General features: G+C 39.0%; 1 protein-coding gene across 2 annotated transcripts in view; it reads right to left on the bottom strand.

Moving 5' to 3' along the window:
* Positions 1-19,373, bottom strand: part of KIAA1841 (KIAA1841 ortholog) — a 43,323-nt gene extending 23,950 nt beyond the window's left edge. For both annotated transcript variants that reach the window (XM_030557843.1, XM_030557844.1), the window contains exons 1-6: positions 19,144-19,373; positions 14,400-14,565; positions 9,294-9,480; positions 7,833-7,926; positions 2,180-2,418; positions 198-256 (exon numbers count right to left, since the gene is read on the bottom strand). In XM_030557843.1, coding sequence (XP_030413703.1) covers positions 198-256; positions 2,180-2,418; positions 7,833-7,926; positions 9,294-9,480; positions 14,400-14,549 — 729 coding nt within the window. In that variant the 5' untranslated portion in view covers positions 14,550-14,565; positions 19,144-19,373. The remainder of the gene's footprint in view (positions 1-197; positions 257-2,179; positions 2,419-7,832; positions 7,927-9,293; positions 9,481-14,399; positions 14,566-19,143) is intronic.
* Between the last annotated feature and the right edge of the window lie 2,794 nt (positions 19,374-22,167).

The following is a 22,167-nucleotide window of genomic DNA, read 5'->3' as shown; positions in this document are numbered from 1 at the left end:
TTTTCATGAGCAAGGTGGCATAATCTGATCCTAAGATTGTAAACTCTTTGGGACATGAACTATTTTCCCTCTCTGTTTTATACAGCTATAAGTACACTGTCAAAGCTTAGCAAATAAGCTCTTAAGGTTTATGCCAACCATTTGGTGGTAAACTGTGTTACTATGGCATGAAATTTCTCATCTCTTGTTATACTCACTAAGGAATCCATCTTCAGAAACTCAGAAGAAATAAGAATCGAAATGACATTTCCTGGTTCTAAAAGAGAAACAGCAGAACAAGGTGAAAAGGTTAAGTTTAATTTATTCCTTTAATAAATTGAGAATACTGTAAGAGACTCAATGCCTCTTTAAAGGAGGGTATTGTTTTACTAAACAAGTTCTTATCATTCTATTTTCCAACATGTGTCATACCTCTGATCGCTGGAAACAGAATTTCTCCCATCTATACAGGCAACCCCAAACAAAGTTACGACATGATCCCAGCAATAATCATTTTCTTAGTATAGACAGGTCCTTAGTTCCTGTCCATACGTCAACTCAAACAGTTAACCAGAGCATTTTAACTGATCAAACACTGTTCCAGCTAAGCCATTTTTTTTAACAGTTTGGCTGGTCAGCACAAATGCTAAAGCTAGTTAATGTTATTTTGCCGGAGCAGGGACTGATCCAGTGCCCATTCAGTGCTCCCAAATAGGAGTTTTTCCAATTGATATCAAGAGGATTTAGATCTGGACCGGACTGATTTAAATCTGCAAGCAGGAAACCTTAGTTTAAATCTATTTTAATCGTGTTTTATATTTACACTTTTAAGTTATTTTCCTAAAGATTGATCCTCATCGGTTGGCACACATTAAAACATGATAATTTGCAACTAAGTATATCCAATACACTAAATCTGCTATTTATTTTTGCTAACCAGGATATTATAGATATCATGTATCTATGCACATTTATTTAAAAAGCAATAATATAGTTTAAAGTTTGACAAGTTAAAAATAAGTCATCCAGTAAAAGGTTATTTGGATGGAAATAACTATCAATTAGAAATGCATAAAACAATCATTTAAATGTTTTTATTAAATACAACTACCTTCAATGTGCTGGATACACAAGAAAAAACATCAAAACATGTTTTGGATTCAAAACTTCATTAAACAAAGGACGTAATATCTGTAGTTAATGAATGGAAGTGACTGTCTGATCATTGTCGTTCAAGGTTTTAGAAGTAGAAGAGCTTATCCTCACACCTAGTTTTTATTCATAGATTCAAAAGAGGAAAACAAGCTTTCCTGCTTCAGCAACAAACATATTCTGTTTAATATTTTTTGTATTTAATTTAAATGATTGTAATAGATATTGTAATAAGCTTAGGCCTTAATATAGCCAGTCAATTTCAAATTTAATTTTAAAATAGTTTTTCAGTAGCTTAAATGGGTTAGATAAGCCCATCCAAGGATGGAATAAAATACATTTAAAAAAAAAATCAGAAATTTATTTAAAATGTAAAAATGCACTTTTTAAAAATTTTTTAAACTGTCTCATTAAACTTTAATAGAAGTAGAATCTGATTCAAAATTTTACCCTTGCACTTAATTCTGAAAGGATTTAAGCAACTTGGGGCCTCACAATGAGAGTCAATGGGATTCTGGCTCCTGTCAATGCCAGGCTCTTAAGTCACTTAAATGCTTTTCAAAGTTTTGCCCCAGGACTACCAAGACGATGATAGAATTGCTCCTTTATACTGCATTTACAATGAAGTTTTTAGGAAAGTCTCCAAATGTTGCTGTAGCAACAGTGGGAATGCTACTGTAGATTGGCCACTTGTGCTATAACAGTGATATAATCCTGTTCAGAGTGGGTCTAGATTACCTTGGTAAAGATACCAGCTGTCAACATAGACTAGTGCTTACACCACTGTAACCACCAGAGGAATATATTTCCCTAAAATTATCAGTAGCACAAGACCAGGGACTTTCTTAATGGTCAGGGAAACTGTTTTAGCACATTTCCAACAAACCAGTGTTTCTGTCCCCAGCAGACGAGACCTAGGAGGCTGGAGTTGAATTAAAGAGGGATATTATCTTCCAGACAATTTTGCACATATGCTTTTAGTCTGAAACACAGATCAGATAAAGCAGATAATGAATCTGCAGCAAATGAACAACAGAATATTTTTTACCTAAAGTGGGTATTTCATACACTTTATATTCCTTAGCGTTCCTTTTAACGTATCTTATCAACCAGTCAAAGATGTGAACGTCACAGTGAACTGAAATGTCCACTTCTTCCCAGCGCTGGGCATCCACAGACAGATATTCAGCAAAGTACTTCATTTCTGAAATCAAAAGATCTCGAGGACAAACAAAATCTTCCTTCAAATTTTTTGCTTCGTCACACACGTGGATCACCATATTTGGCCTTGATTTAAAAACACAAAACAGAAAAAGGAAAAGTTATTATAACTTAGGACCAGAAACCAATAAAAAAGTCAGTGTTGATTCACGGAGATTTTACCCCCACACTACATGATTTGTCAGAACCTAGGTTTTTGTAAAATTTTATCTTGCAAGATAAACAAAACTTCACATTTAACTGCAGTGAGAAAGCTTCTATCTTCCCTCTTATCCCTGCATGTTATTCAATAGCAAGCTATGTGTCCTGGGATGCATGATCAAAATCTTATTCACAGGAAAAAGTGCAGATGCTAAACCACACATTGGAACATTCACTGAACTATATCATTGTTCGCAGTTGAGTTACTGTGCAGGGAGTTGATGCACTGTAGATTCACATCCTGGCTTGCAGTGTAGACAAGACCTAAGAGAGTGGGAGTGAGGATTTCTGGGTGCTATTCCCAGGTTTGCCTCTGGCTCACTGTGTGATCTTGGCAAATTACTTATGTTCTCTGTTCTCCTTCATTTTATAAAAGTACAGATTTATTTGCCTAGCTCACCAGGGTGCTGACATGGTTAATTAGTATGTGTAATTTTATACAAACTTCCACCTGAAGAACTTAAAATACTTTAGAGTGTACCAATATTATCTACTTCTTAACAGGAGGTTCAAGTTCAGAATACATCAATAAAATATCAGCTTCCATGGAGACAGCAGTACAAGTCATAGGTCTAAAATAAGTGCCCTTGACAAGTAGGTCTACAAACTTTTGGAAATTAATATGCATTGGTACAATACATAATTTAAATATCTAGCAAAAATATATAAGGTATTCTAACTCATCACTGCAGGGATTTTTTTAAAAAAGACCTACAGGTAAAACACAATACATTTAGATAATTTAATTATTTTAGGCTAGTGACCCTCTCTCACAATAATGAGCAGTATTCACATGGGAGTAAGTGCTCACTGTGACACAGAGGCTCCTAGGCAAAAGGTTACCTGTTTTTTGCAAACAACTCTCACCTCAGACCTGACAAAACTCAGTACACCAAACGTCTTACAGGATATTTATCCATGAAGAGGAACATGTAACTTGTCAAGATTCATAATCACTGCAAGATAGGTAATATGTAAGAAATAACTTATTTATACCTAAAGTGTGCTTTATGGATTTGGAGTAAAAATAAAGTCACCTGAGAATAATGTATCTTGGCGATGACCCATTCAGGCAGACAGGAGTTGGGCGTGCACGTTTCTTTCTCTCTCTCTCTCACACACACACACACACACACACACACACACTCTTTCAAATTCACCTTCCAATAAATACTTATGTTCTTGTTGTTACTTCTTGGTACTTCCTGCAATGCACACATATTCTCTGTAACTGAATTCTTTCAAAGTGCTGTTATTTTATTTTTTTGACTGGTCTATGCATTTCATAATTTTATTTCTCTCTTATACTTAAATTTAATTATTTGAGTAGTGAGTTCTAAAAATGCCTAACCTGCCCTGGCTGGATCAATATTGGTGCACATAAAATTCATTCTGCACATGGATGGAAAAAATTAGAGGGAACATTGTTAGCTCACCCTGTTTAGCCAGGGTCACTTGTTTGGCCTTGCTCAGTTTCAAGACTTTCAATGGAAAGTCATCAGAGACAACTGCAAACAATTGAAACATTGTAAAATAGGAACATTACAACAAGATGGATTCACTCTGTCTATGAACAGAAACAAAAAAATTGTTTCAGTATGATCCAGATGAGGAAAGTGTTCTCTGGTTACATCTTGAGAAACAAGGCTTCTCACGAAAAACTGAATCCTGTGAAGCCAGCCAGCTCTGCAACAGACTCAACGTTGTGGGGGAAAACCTACTTCATTAGCTAGGAAAGGTAATTATTAAGTGTAGATTCACATTTTATGACTTTGTTTTGTATTATAACTAGGGCTGTCAAGTGATTAAAAAAATTAAATTGTGATAAAAAAAAAGAGATATACCTATGTCATAGAATTAGAAGGGACCCTGAAAGGTCATTGAGTCCAGCCCTCTGCCTTTACTAGCAGGATCAAGTACTGATTTTGCCCCAGATTCCTAAATGGCCCCCTCAAGGACTGAACTCTCAATCCTGGGTTTATCAGGCCAATGCTCAAACCACTGAGCTATCCTTTCCCCCTTAATTGCACTGTTAAACATTAATAGAATCCCATTTAAATATTTTTGGATATTTTCTACATTTTCAAATATATTGATTTCAGTTACAACACAGAATACAAAGTGTACAGTGCTCACTTCACATTTTTTATTACAAGTATTTGCACTGTAGAAAGTATTTTTCAATTCACCTAATACAAGTACTGTAGTGCAACCACTTTATCATTAAAGTTGAACTTACAAATGTAGAATTGTGTTTTTTTAATGCAGTTTGTTTTGTACAATGTAAAATTTTAGACACTGCAAGTCCACGCAGTTCTACTTTTTGTTCAGCCAATCGCTCAGACCAACAAGTGGTTTATATTTGCAGGAGACAATGCTGTCCGCTTCTTGTTTACAATGTCACCTGAAAGTGAGAACAGGTGTTCACATGGCACTGCTGTAGCCAGCATTGCAAGATATTTTATGGGCCAGATGCACTAAAAAATTCATATATCCCTTCATGTTTTACCTACCATTCCAGGGGACATGGGTCCATGCTGATGATGGGTTCTGCTTGAGAACAACCCAAAGCAGTATGGACCGATGCATGTTCATTTTCATTATCTGAGTGAGATGCCACCAGCAGAAGATTGTTTCTCTTTTTTGGTGGTTCAGGTTCTGTAGTTCCGCATCAGAGCGTTGCTCTTTTAAGACTTCTGTTTAGCACAGCTTGCAATGCTGGCTACAAAAATGCCAAGCAAAGGTCTGTTCTCATTTTCTGGTAACATTGTAAATAAGAAGAGGGCAGTATTATCTCCTGTAAATGTAAACAAACTTGTTTGTCTCTTAGTGATTGGCTGAAAAAGAAGAAGGACTGAGTGGACTTGCAGGCTCTGAAGTTTGAAAAATACTATTTCTTTTGTTTATCATATTTACAGTGCAAGTATTTATAATCAAAAACATACACTTTGATTTCAGTTACAACACAGATATATATGAAAATGTAGAAAAACATGCAAAATATTTTATAAATTTAAATTGGTATTCTATTGTTTAACAGTGAGATTAAAACTGCGATTAATTTTTTTATCCACAATTATATTTTTGAATTTTTAATCAACAGCCCTAATTGTAACTATTTGTTTCCACTGTTCTCTCTTGTTTCCAGTTAAATCTTTACTCATTCTTAAAAAGCTACTTTTGTTTTATTATAAGTATTCGCAAGTGCTTATGGTTTACAGTAAATCTGATAAACTGGGACACACTGCTCCTTTGGGAACAGAAAAATTTCTGTGAGTAACAAAGTGTTGGGCGGAAGTAGATAGTTTCAGGGCTGGATATCATTGGAATGATTCAAGGGGACTTGGGACTGGAGTGCACCTATGGTGAAACTACAAGACGAAGACAGGGCTGACATAGCCCAGAGGAGAATGCCTGAGTGGCTGAAAGGTTGGTGATGTTGGGAGCTGTCTGACACAGCCAGGCACAGGAAAGACTCCCTCACTCTGAAGGCAGGGTGTAACAAGGTGACTCAATCCCTGGTACCCTGAGAATTGTCACACTCACCGCTGTGAATAACGAGTTCACAATCTGGTTCTTAATATTTATGTGGTAACAATTACATTTTTGAAGTCATTATAGAGCAGGGGTGGCCAAATTTACTGATCCTCTGAGCCACATACAACAATCTTTAGAAGTTTGAGAGCCAGGGTACACCAGTTGGGGCTCGGGGCTTCAGCCTCCCAGGAGGTGCCTGCTGGGGTTTGGGGCTTCGGCTGTGCTCCTGATGAAGCCCCAAGTCCTGGCAGGCATGCCCCATGGGACTGAAGCCACAAGACTGCCCTCCCTCCTGAGCAGAAGCCCTACCCCACCATCCCGCTGTAAGGCAGAGGTCCCGAGATCCGCACCCCACTCTGGTAGGGAAAGAATTGCGCGGGAGGGAGGGGTGGGGCTGGGAACACCATGAGCTGGAATTTAACTGCAATGTAACTTGCGAGCCACGGTTTGGCCATCCCTCTTAAAGAGGGAAGATAAATTAGGAAGTTCACAGCTGCTTTCTCTGTAGCAGTGCATTAATTTACATAGGGAAAAATGCCTTCAAACGTCAATTTGGGATAATAATAGAATTACTGAAAGTCTATGAAATCTGAGTTTTCTTCACTCTGTACTGTCTGGCTTAGGAAGGTATAAATTTTAATACACAACTGTCAGTGTAGTATATGAAGAGAAAGTGATGGATTGCATAATTCTGAACTAGGATGGCAGTGATATACAAAATTCAATGATTACCATTCATGAAAACTAGGTCAAACACACTCTTTCAGAGAAACTAAGCTCAAGACACACAGGAATACTTGTATATACATATACGAAATTAGATGAAACCAAAAGGTTTTGGTATACTTTTGGGGTATTCTAAGTTATTTTCTGTCTGCTGTAAGTCAACGTACTGAAAATCAAAACAGTTGCAATCTAGGAGTTAAACATTTATCAACATTTGCACTGTAAGAATTGAAATCTGGATCAGAGCCACGCTTGTACTGAATTTTGAGCACAAGAATAGTTCCACTGAAGTCAAGTGATAAGTTGGATGGGCCTTAGTTTATAGTCACAAATACTGTGGTTACTGTGTTGTACATTTGAGTTCCACTGACAGTTTGAAATGAGGTAGTGAGATGAAAGGTAATATTCTGCAAGCCATTTTTCCAAGTTTGTAAAGAGATATCTGTAGTGTATCATCCATCTTGCCATTAACAAAACAGTGAAAACCTGAAGTATAGGGTCTAATCCGTCTTCCACTGCATTCAATGGCAAACTTCATGAATTGGTTTGCATAAAATGTTAGGTCAAACAGAGGCTAGTTTATGTTACTCAACTGTTTCGGCAATTTGGATAACATTATAAATCACAAATAAATACATATAAATCCTCTACCTGAGGATTTTCAGCAATTTTCCCACCATTGGTGTAGCACCACTGTAGCTCCAAAAGTTCTGACGTTGGTGGAAGTACTAGTGGAGCATAGGAGCAGGCATGCTCACCACGCTGTTAGATGACACGATGGTAAAACAAGAACAATTTATTAGATTACATGATGGTGAAAACACCCATGACTGATTTTCACTAGCATTCCAACTATTGTTAGCATGGATGGAGCTGCACAAATATTAACTGACAAATGGTGGGAAAGTTGCTGAAAATTCTGTGTGTAGACAGCCAGAAAGATGCACATCTGTAAAGAGCAGATTTCAGTTTTACTGATATTAGCTTTACCAGATAGCAAACAATCATCATCCTACCCTTGACTTTCATCAGCATTTTCTCTGCCTTCATGTGCGGAATGTTTCTCAGCTTCTGAAGAACAATTTCTTGTGGAAGCAACACTGGACCTTCCTTCAACATAATAAAAAGCAGCATTAGAATTTGAGGCTAAAGTCAGGATCTCATATACCATTAGTGTTGCAAATGTGTTGCTCCCATTCTGAAGAGAAGTTGTCATGCTTATAACTGTCACAGGCTTCTAGAACACCTGGTTTAAAGTGGCAATCTGGGTTAAGTTACAATGAAAAGGCAGTCAAATCTTTTTAGACACAGGATTAGGTGTACAGCAAACAATGAAGTCAAGGGTAATTGACCTTTACCTTGGATAAGCTTTCCTAATGTATAGCACGCAGTAGGGTGTGGATCCAAAGCCCACTGAAATCAATAAGAGTATTTCCACTGACTTCAGTGGCTTTGGATCACGTCTTGAGAGCCCCAGTACGCAGCCTTCCAGATGAATTTTCTTGCGGTGATATAATGACCCATCAAATGTGAAAAAGCATCTTAAATTTCTTGTAGAACTGGGGCTCTGAAAGTAGGGACGTCGCCATCTTAAATAGTTAATGGAAAAGCCAGCCAAAGAAAGCTTTGGTCCTCTCATACTGTCTCCTCCTGGCTACACCAATACTGCTACATATATTGGCATTTTTTGACACAGATTAGCATGAGAAACTATTATCTCACCTCCATCATCTGGCTGGGTGAACAGAATGCTTTAAGCTTTTTTTCCCCCCCTTAGTTCTTGAAGAGATTCCTGTGGACTGTGATGGATAGCAGCTCCCCCCATCTCCCTCCAAGAGCTCTCCCCTATGCAGAGTCTCCTATAGGTTGCAATTCTGTCACCCCCATTGTTCAACATGAGAGGCTACTAGGGGAGACTGACTGTACTTGAACTGAAGTACCAAGAACAAGCAGCTTACACCAAACTATACTTCTAATTCAGCATGGATACTGTAGATCCTCTGATGCCCCTGAGCAAAGCAGGCACTTGGTGAAAGGTACTGGCTGGGAAAGAAGAGTGAAATCTAAAATCACCAACACAATGTTCTACTGCTCCTACGTTTTCTTTAGAAATTTTCTACTTATCTTAAAAGTCACAACTATTACCACCTCCAGCAGTAAGTTTTGACATTAACATACCTGTGGCTACAAAATGCCAAGAACATACCTGAAAGACTTAGTATAAAATCAAGTACATCATTTTAAGCAGTTCAAAACTGCCTTTTATTGTAACTATCTTTTAAAAAGCCATAAACTATAAAACGCGTACTTGAAACAGTAAATAGGTTGACTCAGTTGGAAATACCTTTATTTTAGTTTATGTAGCAGTATTTGTGGCAAATTTATTTGAAGATTACTAACTACTAATTCTGGAAATAGGTTTACCAGAAAAAGAAAAACAGTGGACATGACACTATAATAAAAGTCACAGAATTTACCAGTTATGGAAATTGAATTCTGCCCAATGGAAGGCTCTTGAAACTCCTCCTGTGTATCCAGCAGAGAGGATTTGATGTACGTAGCTAGGGTTTCAACAGGACTCCCACCAGTAGCCATTAATGGATTGTACTGGTTGTCAACAGGTGAACTTCCACTGCTTTTCAGTTCATCAAACCTTTTTGCACACTGTCAAGAGATAAAAAGATAGGAATATGAAGCAGATAACTGAAACTATATCACTTTAAAGGCTGAGATTGTTTCCTGAGAATAGTTTCTGCAAATTGATTGTTACATCATAGTTAAAAATATTAAAGCAAATGTTAAAATTCTATCATATACAGGTTAAGGAAAGAGTGTCTGTACATCTGGGCGTAGTGCTTAGATTATCCAACAGTACAAGGTTTGGTTTAAAAGTCATAAAATACATATACCAACTCCTCCTAAATGCTCAGCATTGGAGTTCTGAATTGAAACCAAACCAGCTAAGAACCTTCACGCTTAATATTGATTAAATTACATGGTAACTCACTCTAAAATACCTAAGAAGTGTAGAATATCCATGCAATATGTAAGATTTACCACAGTTTCAAGACCCCACTAACATTCACACAAATTAAAGGATGAAGTTTCTGATTTAATCTGGCATTTCCGTCTCTCTTTACATCTTAAACTTAATCTTAAAAGGGCAGTTAGATTTTTTTAAACCTAGCTCCTTTACCTATGATGTATACTACCTTACATTACTCAAAGTAGAAATGTCTGTAAAATAAGAACATAAGAAATTAAGAATGGCCATACTGGGTCAGACCAATGGTCCAGCTAGCCCAGAATCCTGTCTTCTGACAGGGACTAGTGCCAGATGCTTCAAAGGAAATGAACACAAGAGGGCAATTTCGAGTGATCCATCCTCTGTTGTCCAGTCCCAGTTACTGGCAGTTGGAGGTTTAGGATATCTGAAGCATGGGGTTGTATTCCTGACCATCTTGGCTAATAACCACTGAAGGACTCATCTTCCATTAATTTATTTAATTCTTTTTTGAACCTAGTTATACTTTTGGCCTTCACAACATCCCATGGTAACAAATTCCACAGACTGACTGTGCATTGTGTGAAGCGCTTCCTTTTGTTTATTTTAAACCTGCTGCTTATTAATTTCAGCAGGTGACTCTTAGCTCTTCTGATATAAAGAGGTAAATAACACTTCCCTATTCATTTTCGTCACATCACTCATGATTTTATAGACTTCTATCATATCTCCCCTTAGTCCTCCCTTTCTAAAATGAACTGCCCTAGTCTTTTTAATCTCTCCTCATATGAAAGCTCATTCCATACCCCTAATCATTTTTGTTGCCCTTCTCGTTATCTCTTCTAATTCAAATATATCTTTTTTAGAGATGGGGCTATCAGAGCTGCTTGCAGTATTCAAGATATAGGTGTACCATGTAAGTGCCAGTATGATATTCTCTCTCATTATTTATCACTTTCCTAATGGCTCCTAACATTGTTAGCTTTTTTTGACTGATGTTGCTGAGTGGATGTTGTCAGAAAAAAACATCCATGACAACTCCAAGATCCCTTTATTGAGTGGTAATAGCAAATTTGGACCTCATCATTTTGCTATATAATTGGGATTATTTTTTTCCTATGTGCATTACTCTGCACGTAACATTGAATTTCATCTGCCCTTTTGTTAATCAGTCATCTGGTTTAGAGAGATCACTTTGTAACTCTTCAGTCACCTTTGGAATTAACGATCTCGAGTAATATCACCACCTCTGCAAATTTTGCCACCTGACTGTTCACTCTGTTTTCCAAATCATTTATTAATATGTTCAACAGCACAGGTCCCAGGATAAACCCTTGGGTAAACACTGTATTTATCTCTCTCCGTTGTAAAAAAACTAACTATTTATTCCTACCCCTTTGTTTCATATTTTTTTTTTAACTAATTACTGATCCAGGAGAGAACCTTCTCTCTGTCATCCCATGACTGCTTAGTTTGCTTAAAAGCTTCTGGCGTGAGATCTTGTCAAAGACTTTCTGAAAGTCCAACTACATTGTATTGACCAGATCACACTACTCCAGATGCTTGTTGATCCCCTCAAAGAATTCTAACAGAAGGGAAATCATGTCTTACCATTTACAAAAGCCACACTGACTCTTCCCCAACATACTGTGTTTCTCTATGTGTCTGATAATTTTAAATTCCCATTTGCACAATTATTGTTCCTTTACTTTATGGACTTTGCTCAGATTGGAAAATTTCACGTTATTTCTATTTAGTTTCCCTTTCTTGTTTTCGTTACTCCTGGGGGAATTCTGTGACAAAAAATTAAAAATTCTACAAAATTCTGCATATTTTGTCAAAATAACCCAACATATCAGTTTCAATTATTTTCATAATTTATTTCAAAATACCTGTCAGCAACTATGTCTGTAACAATACAGACAACAAAAAAGATTCAGGAAATGTTTTTGACAAATAGATTCTTTATTAGACATATTAATACAGAACTCTGAGTAATAATTCATTTAAACTACAACACTGAAATGTATTTTTCGCACTCCTCATATGCAGTACAAAGGCTTGGGGGAGTGAGGTGTAATGGAGGAGCTGAGCAAGAGGGAAGTAATTGCTAGGAAGGAGTATGGGTGTGCACATGGAGGTTGTTGGATGAAGGAGGGGAGAAGTATGGAACAGGTTTTTTAGGGGATAGGGAGTCTCCACCATGTAGACCCTGTCTGACCCTTAGCCTCTCAGTCTAGCATATCTGCCTCGTCTCCGTGTGTCCTTGCACCCATACTCAGTCACTCCTCTTCCTCCCATCATCATGTGTCCCTGCAACCCTACTCAGCCACCCCTTCCCCCATGTGGCCCTGAACCCCCTCCCTCCATCCCCATGTATCCCTACATTCCCACTCACATTCAGTCCCTGCGTCATTCTGTCTCCCACACTAGCCCTTCTGAAACCCAGTCTCTGACCCCACAGTGGCCCCATGTGCCCAACACTGTCTGTCCACTCATATCCTGTGCCTCCTGACTTGGCCTCATGAGCAGGGTGCTGTGAGGAAGGCTGCCCCTTCTCTTCCCTATGTGCAGCTGGGGCTGGCCTGGGAACAGCTGCTGTCTGTTCTGGCACTACAGTGGCCCCTGGTGGGCAAAAGGCATAACTGCAGCACCTTTCTGGCAGAATGTATTTTCTGCAGAAAAAAGTTCTGCATAGCACATGAATTCTTCGCATGTACAGCATCTCAGAATTCTCCCAGGAGTACATTTTCATGCAGTAGTGAACAGGCTAATGTTGAAATATTTGGGTTACCAGAACTGCAGGGGAAAATTAAAATGCAAACAAAATGATATTAGGCTTTTAAAAATTTAATTTTTGTGTACAAACAGACTTAAATTTGGGCCTCACTTATTAGATGCAGATTTCAATGTAAATTAAAGACCTTAATGCTTCAAACTACACATGAGAGTAACTTTACATATAAGAATAGTTCCATTAAACTGAATGGGACAATTCCCATGGGAGTTTGAGAGAATATATTTTAACTCTGCCAAAGTCTATTGGATTAAATGATCACTTAAGATCACAGGGCTAAATTCACCACGGCAACTCTAACAGCCCTCTATAGAGGCTCTGCATATCCTAAAGCAGAGTAACCACTTTTCTACTGACTCAGTTGAGAAAAGAGGTCAATAAAAAAAACATACAGGGGATTAATTTACTTACAGAAGAAAGCATTGTATCATCAGCTGAAAAATTAAGTGACAGCATCCACAACTATGAATCTCTACTAAACACTATCAGCTTGTAGGACAATAAAATTCCACATAAACTTCAACTCTAGTCAATCATTTTTTATGTTCTAAATACAACATTATAGTGCTGCCCACGAACAATGTTATAAATTAAGTTTGAGCTGCCACATTCAATTACGGAGTTTGCAACAAGATGTCTTTTTACTTGTTATTGTGAGTCACAAAGAAACACAACTGCCTTGAATTTCACAACAAGTTTTGGTCCTTGACTCAAAAGTATTTTGTTTGTCTTTTTAAAATGAAAAACACAAAAATGAGAGTTGTATGATGAAGCAGTCAAGATAAAATAAATCATCCAGGTGTTTCCTTTAAACTACGTGCTCTAAGCAAATCTGAACTCCAAGAGTTTACAGAAAAATTTTTAACAGTTAGGGCCTGATCCTAGAGATGCTGAGCGCTCCTAACTGCCACTGAAGTAAGAAGCACTCTGACTGGAAGGATCAATCTAGCTGTCCTTCCCCCTCTTTAAATATCTGTTGAAAATTGGAGCTTTGTTATTTCCTGTTGGAAAGTATATCTGACCATATGCTAACACCATGTACCCCAGGAAAGTTATGTTTGCTGAGAAGTATATCATACAGTGTTTGCACGGGGTGGGGGGGGAAGGAGGAGAATATGAAGTATGTATGTGCCTTCCTTGCCATAAGACTGTATTTAATGGTGTAATCTGAAAGCTTCTTGAACCATTACAGACTCTTTCATTTCACTTCACTTGTTCTTTTGACTAATTCCCAGTAATACTGCCTCAGGCCACGTCCAGACTAGGAATTAAAATCGATTTTAGATACGCAACTTCAGCTACGAGAATAACGTAGCTGAAGTCGAATTTCTAAAATCGAGGTACTCACCAGTCTGGACGGCGCTGCATCGATGTCCGCGGCTCTCAGTGTCGATTCCGGAACTCCGTTCGGATTGATGGAGTTCCGGAATCGATGTAAGCGCGCTCGGGGATCGATACACCGCGTCCAGACTAGACGCGATATATCGATCCCCGAGCAATCGATTTTAACCCGCCGATGCCGCGGGTTAGTCTGGACGAGGGCTTAGATGCACATTCCGCATTCAAGTTACGAATTTTGTTAACTTCATGTCTTGAATGTGGAGGTTTTGTAACACCTTCCTATTTGCATTTTTAACATATTGCTTAACTCTTTCAGGTCCTTCAAGTTTAAGTAACTCTACAAAACCATTCCCCCACCCTTTCAGCTCCCCTTCTGATAGAAGTGTAGTTCTCTGGATAAAGCCCTGTTTAAACAGACATACTGATGGTTAATAAAGTTACCTCTTTGGATGTAAATCCTGGAACCAGCCTTGCCACGCTTTCCCAATTGATAGGCTGAGGGACACCGATTAGAGTGTACAGGATCATGTCCAAAACCATTTGATTATTATCATATGGAAAGTTATTGTTTTCTGAGTATCCTCGACTCATCTTTTGGCACTAAAAGCTAGAGAGGCAAATGTTGTAAATATGTATACATAAAGTTTAATACTGCTCATGTTTCATAGCAGCAATAACTGCATGATCAGTTAAAGTACAATACATATTAATGGCAGCACTACTATTACTGTACAAAGTACTAATATTACTACTTAAATAAATCATACAGACATCTATGCAGCCCAGATTCCACTAAAAAAGACACACTTGCAAAGTAGTTTGTTTCAGGACCAACAGGTTTTTATCCTGATCAATACCTTAAGTAGTTCTATCATAAAAAAACCCCAAAAAGATTCAGCTTCATTTAGGGTTAAAAAGAAGAACATTAATGAAATTACAGCAGGCTTTGTTTTAGAAGTGGCAATTTTTAGAAACGTTAAGGCATTTGATAAAAGACGACAACAGAAGTTATTCTGCAGATACCAAGATGAATCATACTATAGTTTGACATCTAAATCTAAAAGGAGAGAACTATTCCTCAATAGGGAACAGGCAGTGTTATTAATCATCTTCTCTTCCTTGAAGTATGAATGAGTGAGTTGGTCAAATAGGAGACAATTCAAAAAAATCAGCAAGATAGTGGGTACCATTAATTCTTATTACAGGTTACAGGGAGTTCAGCTGGTTTTTTTTTAAAATAAAAACCTGACAACAGGAATATAAAGTTATTAGGAAGAAATTGAGACACTGATTTTTCTAATTAGGTAGTAAACAGGAAACACAGGAATCTGGACTCCAAACACTACAGTATGATCCACCAGCCACAGTGTGTCAGTATAACAGCTACTGTATAAAAAGTAGAGAAAATAGTCTTTTTTAATTTAAGGTGTAAATACGTATGAGTAGCCCGTTATAGTGATATACAATTACTTACTTCAGCACATGCTTTTGCCATGGAAAGTAAATAAAGGTACGCTTATGTAGAGGGAGTAGCTATTAAAACAGACATTCCAGCACTTAAAGTGGAAATACTAGCAATTGATGGGATCCACAAAGTGGAGATAAGAAAGAAAGAAAATGGGACAAAACTTGCATGATGTGCAGTAGTTTCAAACAATACTAAACTCATCCAGTTAAAAATTTGGTAAATAAGTGCTTTATGGTCCAATCACATGCTTATATGCTTATACGACAGGCCCAGTTTTTTCAGAATCTCCATTAATTCTGCCTGTCCAATTTAAGATATCTACAGCCTGACTTTTCAGATGTTCTGAAGCACCCACAGCTCTTAAGTCAATGGGAGATGCAGCTCTCGGCAACTCTGAAAATCAGGTCCTCTGGGTTTCAAGTTGAGCATCGAGGAACTGAGACATACAATTCAATTAGTGAACAATTTTGAAATATGTTGGCCTTAGTTATTATGGTTGCCAATTTTGGTAACTTTTGATTTTTCTATACCATCGCCTCCTGCAAGTGGCACCCCAAGTTGTAAGTATATTCAAAAGGGGCATGGTGGTGGAAAGAGTTTAGAACTAAGATTTTCAAATGCAACTAATAATTTCGGGTGCCCAACTGAGATACCTCAAGAGGGTCCAATTTACAGGAAGTGTTGGTCACCCACTCTCTGAAAATCAGGTCCTTTCAAGGTGCCTCAAATTGGGCACCTAAAAATGGAGGCACTCAAAATCACTAGTCAGATCTGAAAATCTTAATCTTGGAGTATAAATAATATGGCAATGGGAGGAGAGAAGATAGCCAAGAGCTATGACTATGGAGAATCCTCAGAAGGCTGCAGTTGGATGTAGTCTCAATGGACTTGCTTGCTACAAGGAAATTCCTCTAAGAGTTGCTTCCTTTGCCCCACACTAATTTTTCTAGTAGCTAGAAGAGGATTTCTTACAAATTCGTGCTGTAGTAGTAGGGAGCCCATTGATTTCATTTCAGAGTATATAAGCAATAAGGCGTAACATTTTGCCAGAAATTTGAACTGGTAAAACAACACATAAAAACCCAACATGTAACTGAGGAAGTGTTTATGCTGTGGGGAAAAGCATCCAAATTTGTAGAAAATATTTGGAAAAAGAAACAAAATGAATAATTTTCTTAGTTTCAGAATATTCATAAAAAAAATAGTTTTTTCTCTGAAATGTAGCACTGGCAAGAAGTCCCAAATTAACAGTTATGGAAAATATTTTGCTAAAGAGCAGATGTTCCCTGTAAGGGATGGCTGTCAAAACTTTCCTACGCAGGACTGCCAGTGTGTTTCAGCACTGTTCCAGAATTGTGACCTTTAGGAGTAAAAGTAGTTCAGTCTCCATGTCCATTCAATAATTGGCCTTCATTTTCTGAATACTATCAAAAGTGTCAACTGTGAAGATTTTTTTTTTTTTTTTTTTTTTTTTTTTTTTAAATTCAGACCTCTCTCCATTAGTGAATGGACAGAAACCAATAGTTTCACAAGGGCCATTGAATACTGCATAAGAAGTTACCAAATGGGATGACCAAGGCCAAATCTGAACCAATGACAAAGGTGAATGGTTATAAGATACTGAGCCTGTCTCCTGTGCTATCCAATCTACCCTTAACTGGTAGTTACAAAAAAAGTCTGAATGACAGCAGGGTAAAGGTGCAGTAAAAAGTTTTATTCTCTATAAAGTCAAGATGTAAGTATCACTTATGGTCAGGCTTAATAAAAATACAATCACTATTGATACTGACAGCTTATAAAGGTTATTCCTATTGTATACTGAACACACTGTATATTCAGGTGCAGAGATAGAGGAACAGTAGTTATTCTCATTAAGTTACTTTTAATAATCATAGTTATTCTCATTTGTAAGGGTTCTAAAATTTAAAGGAAACAAAACCACAATGGGTTATAGTAGTCTTTATTTACTAGTAATAACTGTGAAGCAACTCAACACTGCAATTATGACAGGTACTCTAAGAGGCAGTGACACTGTTTGAGAGGCATGAAGGTTTTGTTTTTATCAAATATGCATTTTTCTATTTTAGTATTAACTGGAGCCTAGATTTGGCAATCCATACAAATACCCTAGATGAGGATCTGTTTTGGTCATAAAATGACTCGGAATGGGACTACAGTCTTAGCCACAAACTAAACACAGGTTAAACATGTGCTGCCCTATAGGAAGTATCTACTCCCAAAAGTATTCCATACGGTCAAATAAATAAAGCTACTTAAATGTGCCTTTGCAATAATCAAAATACAAACTACTGTTGTTTGAATTAAACACTCATTCTGACCATATACATAGAGCCATGCCATATATGGATCATCATGGCAAATGAATGAGCTTGCATATTGTATGCATGTAGTATATTAAGTTTCAGTATTTAATTCTTATTTTGGAATTAGCACATATTGTGCATGCCTTAGTGGTTCTCTAGAACTGTTCTATTGTTATATAATAAATCTTGTAAAAGCCATAGCTACAGCCATGTTCAAGACTACTTCCTTTTGCAGCAACGGTACACACTTTAAGAGATGCAACATGAACAAGTATCACCACTCTAAAGAGATGGAACTGCACCCTTGTGTTCTGCACAGTCTACACTACTGCAAGTGAAGCTCAGCTTAAAAAAAAAACAAACAACTAATGTCATAAATAAGGTAAGTGAAACATAGCAGCTATGGGTGTGGCACAATTTAAAAAAGTTTTTAAACCACTTAGACTAGTACATTAAACAAACACCAAAAGAAGGCAACTTCATAAAGGTATCTTTTTTTGCTTAGTGTTATATTTGTTTAACAATATAAATGAAAAAAGTGTCAGTACAAAGCATAGCAGGTTTACTTACAGTTAGGGAAATGTGGAGAATCATGTAAGACTAAAATTTAAAAAAAATATGCAGACAAATCCTTGGTATTATAAAGATGACAAAGCACTATTGGAGGACTGGGATTTAATAATTTCCATGCAAAGAATTTATTAGAGTTGCAGAGGATTTTCTTTTTCTTTCCTTTTTTGTCTGGGGGAAGGGGGGAATTTTTTGTATACTATGTTTAATTAGGAAGTATTAATACATTTAAAAATCTTTGCCATGTAAACATCAGAAACAGTAATTAAAAATCAATCTGTTGTTTAAAGAGACATTAGTCATCAGATTTCTCTATTTAACAGTATGTTATATTACAGTGTGAGTATCCTTATAACATCTATGACATGTCATTTCTAATATTTTATTAAGTTGAGTGATATTTCTGATTACACATATTTAACAGACCAGGCATATCTATGAAATGTTAGTATTCAAAAAAATTGGGCAGGTGTGCTGGTTTTGTTGTTTTTTTTTTTGGCAGGTGAAGGTACTTTCTGAGTACTGAATAAAAAATAATAAAATATCTAAATATTTATTTGCCCTCCATCTATTTTTCTGGGAACAAAATTAGTGTGTTAGTTTTACCACAATCACCCCACCTCCCAGGAGCCCCTGTCCAGGGAAGCAGGGAGCCCAAGCCTGACGAACCACACCCCGCGTTGTGGGGTTCGCTCAGCAGTGCCCAGAAGGTGGGAGGGGCGGGCCCAGAGGCAGCATCCCCTGGAGAACGAGGCGGTGCTCAGCGCCTCCTGCCCAGAAGGAAAGAGAAGCTGAAAGGAGGGAGAGGCTGGGAGTCGCTTACCTGTGGCCCGATCCGGGCGGCAGAAGGAGGATGCGGAGCTCTGGGTTTGAAGCCACCGAGGAGCTCGGCGAGCCCCAGCGCCGCGCTGGGGTAGGATGGAGAGAACCAAGAAGGCGCTTCCCGGGGGAGGGAAGAATCCAGACAGAGCGTTACCGCAGCTCGGCCACAGACTCAGCGTCTCCCGCAACCTCGGCCAGACACCGCCCGCCACCATCCGCGCTGGGAGCCACTGACCGCACTCAGGCCGCTCACCGCCCCGCCCGACCCCACCAGCCACGCCCGGGACACTCGCACCCCCGCCTCTGACAGAAGACAGCCAATGGGGTGGTGAGGCGCGGCCTTCCCGAGAGAGGCGGGCCCTGGCCTGCTGTGTCACGGGGTCCAGTCCCCGCCTCCTTCCACCGCCTTGTCGCAGTGCAGCTGCTCCTCCCTACCCGCAGCATCTGGTCTCCTAGCAACGAGCCGCGCAAAGCTCCCCCGGGCTGGGAGCCGCCGTCTCCGGCTGGTGGACGGGGAGGGCGGGGCTGCTCCTTTCCCCACCCAGGGCAGGGGCAGCCTGATGAAAACGCCCCCCGCCGCTCGCCCCGGGGCCCCAGTCTGGGCATGATGTCACACCATCCCTCACCTCTCTATCAGCATGACGTCCACCTCTCTATCAGCATGACGTCACCCCACCACTCGACGTCACCCGCCTCACCGCCACCTCAGGGCGATGTCACCCCACCGACCAGCCCTGTAGCTTGGAATGATGTCCCCCAGCCCCCACCCTCACACCGTGACAAAACCCCAACCTGCACATTCGCTGTCCCAAAAGCCAGTGAAAAATCACTGCAGTGGTTGGCCTCAATTTCATCAGCACCAGCATGGCTCTGGGTAAAAGACACATTTTCAGTTACTTTGGAGGAGGAGTTATTGTCCCCTACCTACAGGTAGTCCCCTTATGTCCTGGAAGTGGGGAGGGGACAGACAGGCTGTAGATGTATGTACATTGCCCCCTTCTGATCCCAGCAAGTGGTGAATCTGCCAGTGGAGAATTCCCTGACACTTCCTTAACTTTTGCCTGGGTCCCCCTCTGCACTATCAAAACTCCCTGGGTGATTTCAGGAGCATGGGAAAGCCATATTGCCTGGGAACAAAGCTGGAGGGAAAGGATCCCTGCATCTGCACAGAAGCTAGGCACGTGCAGGCAGGCTGGCCTGTGCTTTTAGCAGATCTTTCCAGTTTTGTGCAGTTTTTGTTAACCTGATTTTTAGAGGGCTGGTTTATTATAGGGTTCACGAGTAATCTAACCAGAAGATACTTAGGTTCTTCTACCAAAATCAGGCTGCAGGATTAGAGAATGTTGCAGTGGTTCTCAAACTTTTGTACCGGTGACCCCTTTCACATAGCAAGCCTCTGAGTGCGACCCCCCCCTTATAAATTAAAAACACTTATATATTTAACGCCATTATAAATGCTGGAGAAGCAGTGGGGTTTGGGGTGGAGACTGACAGCTTGCGACCCCCCCATGTAATAACCTTGCGACCCCCTCAGGGGCCCCAACCCCCAGTTTGAGAACCCCTGAGTAGAGAGTTCAATACCTTGTACAGACCATTGGAGTGTGTGGCAAGAACATTCACGCTGAGGACAGAGCCAGGCTATAGAGATTTTTATTAAAATAAAGGAAAAATTATCAAAGCTCCAAACCACAGAATCAGAAAGAAGTAATACAGTTCTACGGGTACCCGTGGTAACATTCCTTGCAGAAGCTACTTAGACTAGCATATCCATAGCCTTCCTTCAGGACCTAGAGCTAAGAGACAGCATAGTCTTTGGCATGCCACAATGAGTATGATGTTCCAGGTTCCTCAATGCCAAGATAATGGAGATAAAGGCTAGATTAGAATAGCTAAGGTATACTTAAAAGTTAAGCTAACAGCTAAACAAAAGGAACTAACAAACTGAATGCTAAAAAACGTGAAGCTAAAACAAGTAACTCCACATGGTTGTTTGCCCTCTTACGGGGTCTTGGCACTATCCTGAATATTCATGTCAGTGGTCCAAATCTCATTTCTGTACCCCATTAGTCTGACCCAGTATGGCCATTGTTATGTTCTGTCATATCCCTCTTTAATCATCTCTTTTCCAGAATGAAAAGTCCAAATCTTATTCTCTCCTCATATGGAAGCTGTTCCATACCCCTAATCATTTTTGTTGCCCTTTTCCTGGACCTTTCCCAATTGCAATATATCTTTTTTGAGATGGGGTGACCAGAACTGCGTGCAATAAGAGGCCTTCCTTTTATTGCTGGTGTGACTGTTGGGATTAAAGGAGAAAAGACACTTGTCAGCAAATCTATTCAGGTGAGAGATTTGCCTTTCCTGGTTTGAATTTATGTAGAAAAAAATCAGTAAAATATAATTGTTTCCACTGTAAGGAAAAGAACAATTGCTGCAGCTTTTGGGCATGATTACACTATGGCTCGAATCATGCTATTATATTAACAACTGTTAGGAAAACCATTTTCTGACATGGTGGTTGCTATACTAATTTAATGTTGTTTCCCTGTCCAGAGTGGACATGCTACTCAAAGTAAGATAAAGATTTCCCTGAACAAGATTGTAAATGTAGGTCATGTGCTTCTCTTAGCTGTAAAAGGAGCAGAAAGGACAATATTTACTATAAAATTGAGCTACAGAGGTTGATGAGTATCATGTTATCAAGTTAGGAGTAAAAATGGTTTGCAGTAAGCAAGATTGGATGTGGGTATAAATTCTACTGAAGAAATTGAAAAAAATCAGAGACTATATTAGGGAAAATATAGAGTGCTGCACTACTACACATCACTGGCAAAAGGCTATGGTTTATGGAAATGAACAAACAACTTTTCCAAGATCATTGGGAATCTGATCTAGCCCATATACTGTACCTCATAGCAGGTGGCTCATGTTCATGTATAACTAGACAGCCACTGAAACAGCTACATTTTGCCTTCCCGTAATGTTGATTTCTACTAATAGCAAGGTGATACAGTTTAAATCAGTT

This window comes from Gopherus evgoodei, chromosome 3 (genome assembly GCF_007399415.2).
Source record: "Gopherus evgoodei ecotype Sinaloan lineage chromosome 3, rGopEvg1_v1.p, whole genome shotgun sequence".
Taxonomy (NCBI): domain Eukaryota; kingdom Metazoa; phylum Chordata; order Testudines; family Testudinidae; genus Gopherus; species Gopherus evgoodei.
Note: the sequence above shows the minus strand (reverse complement) of the source record. Positions and strands in the feature narration are given on the sequence as shown.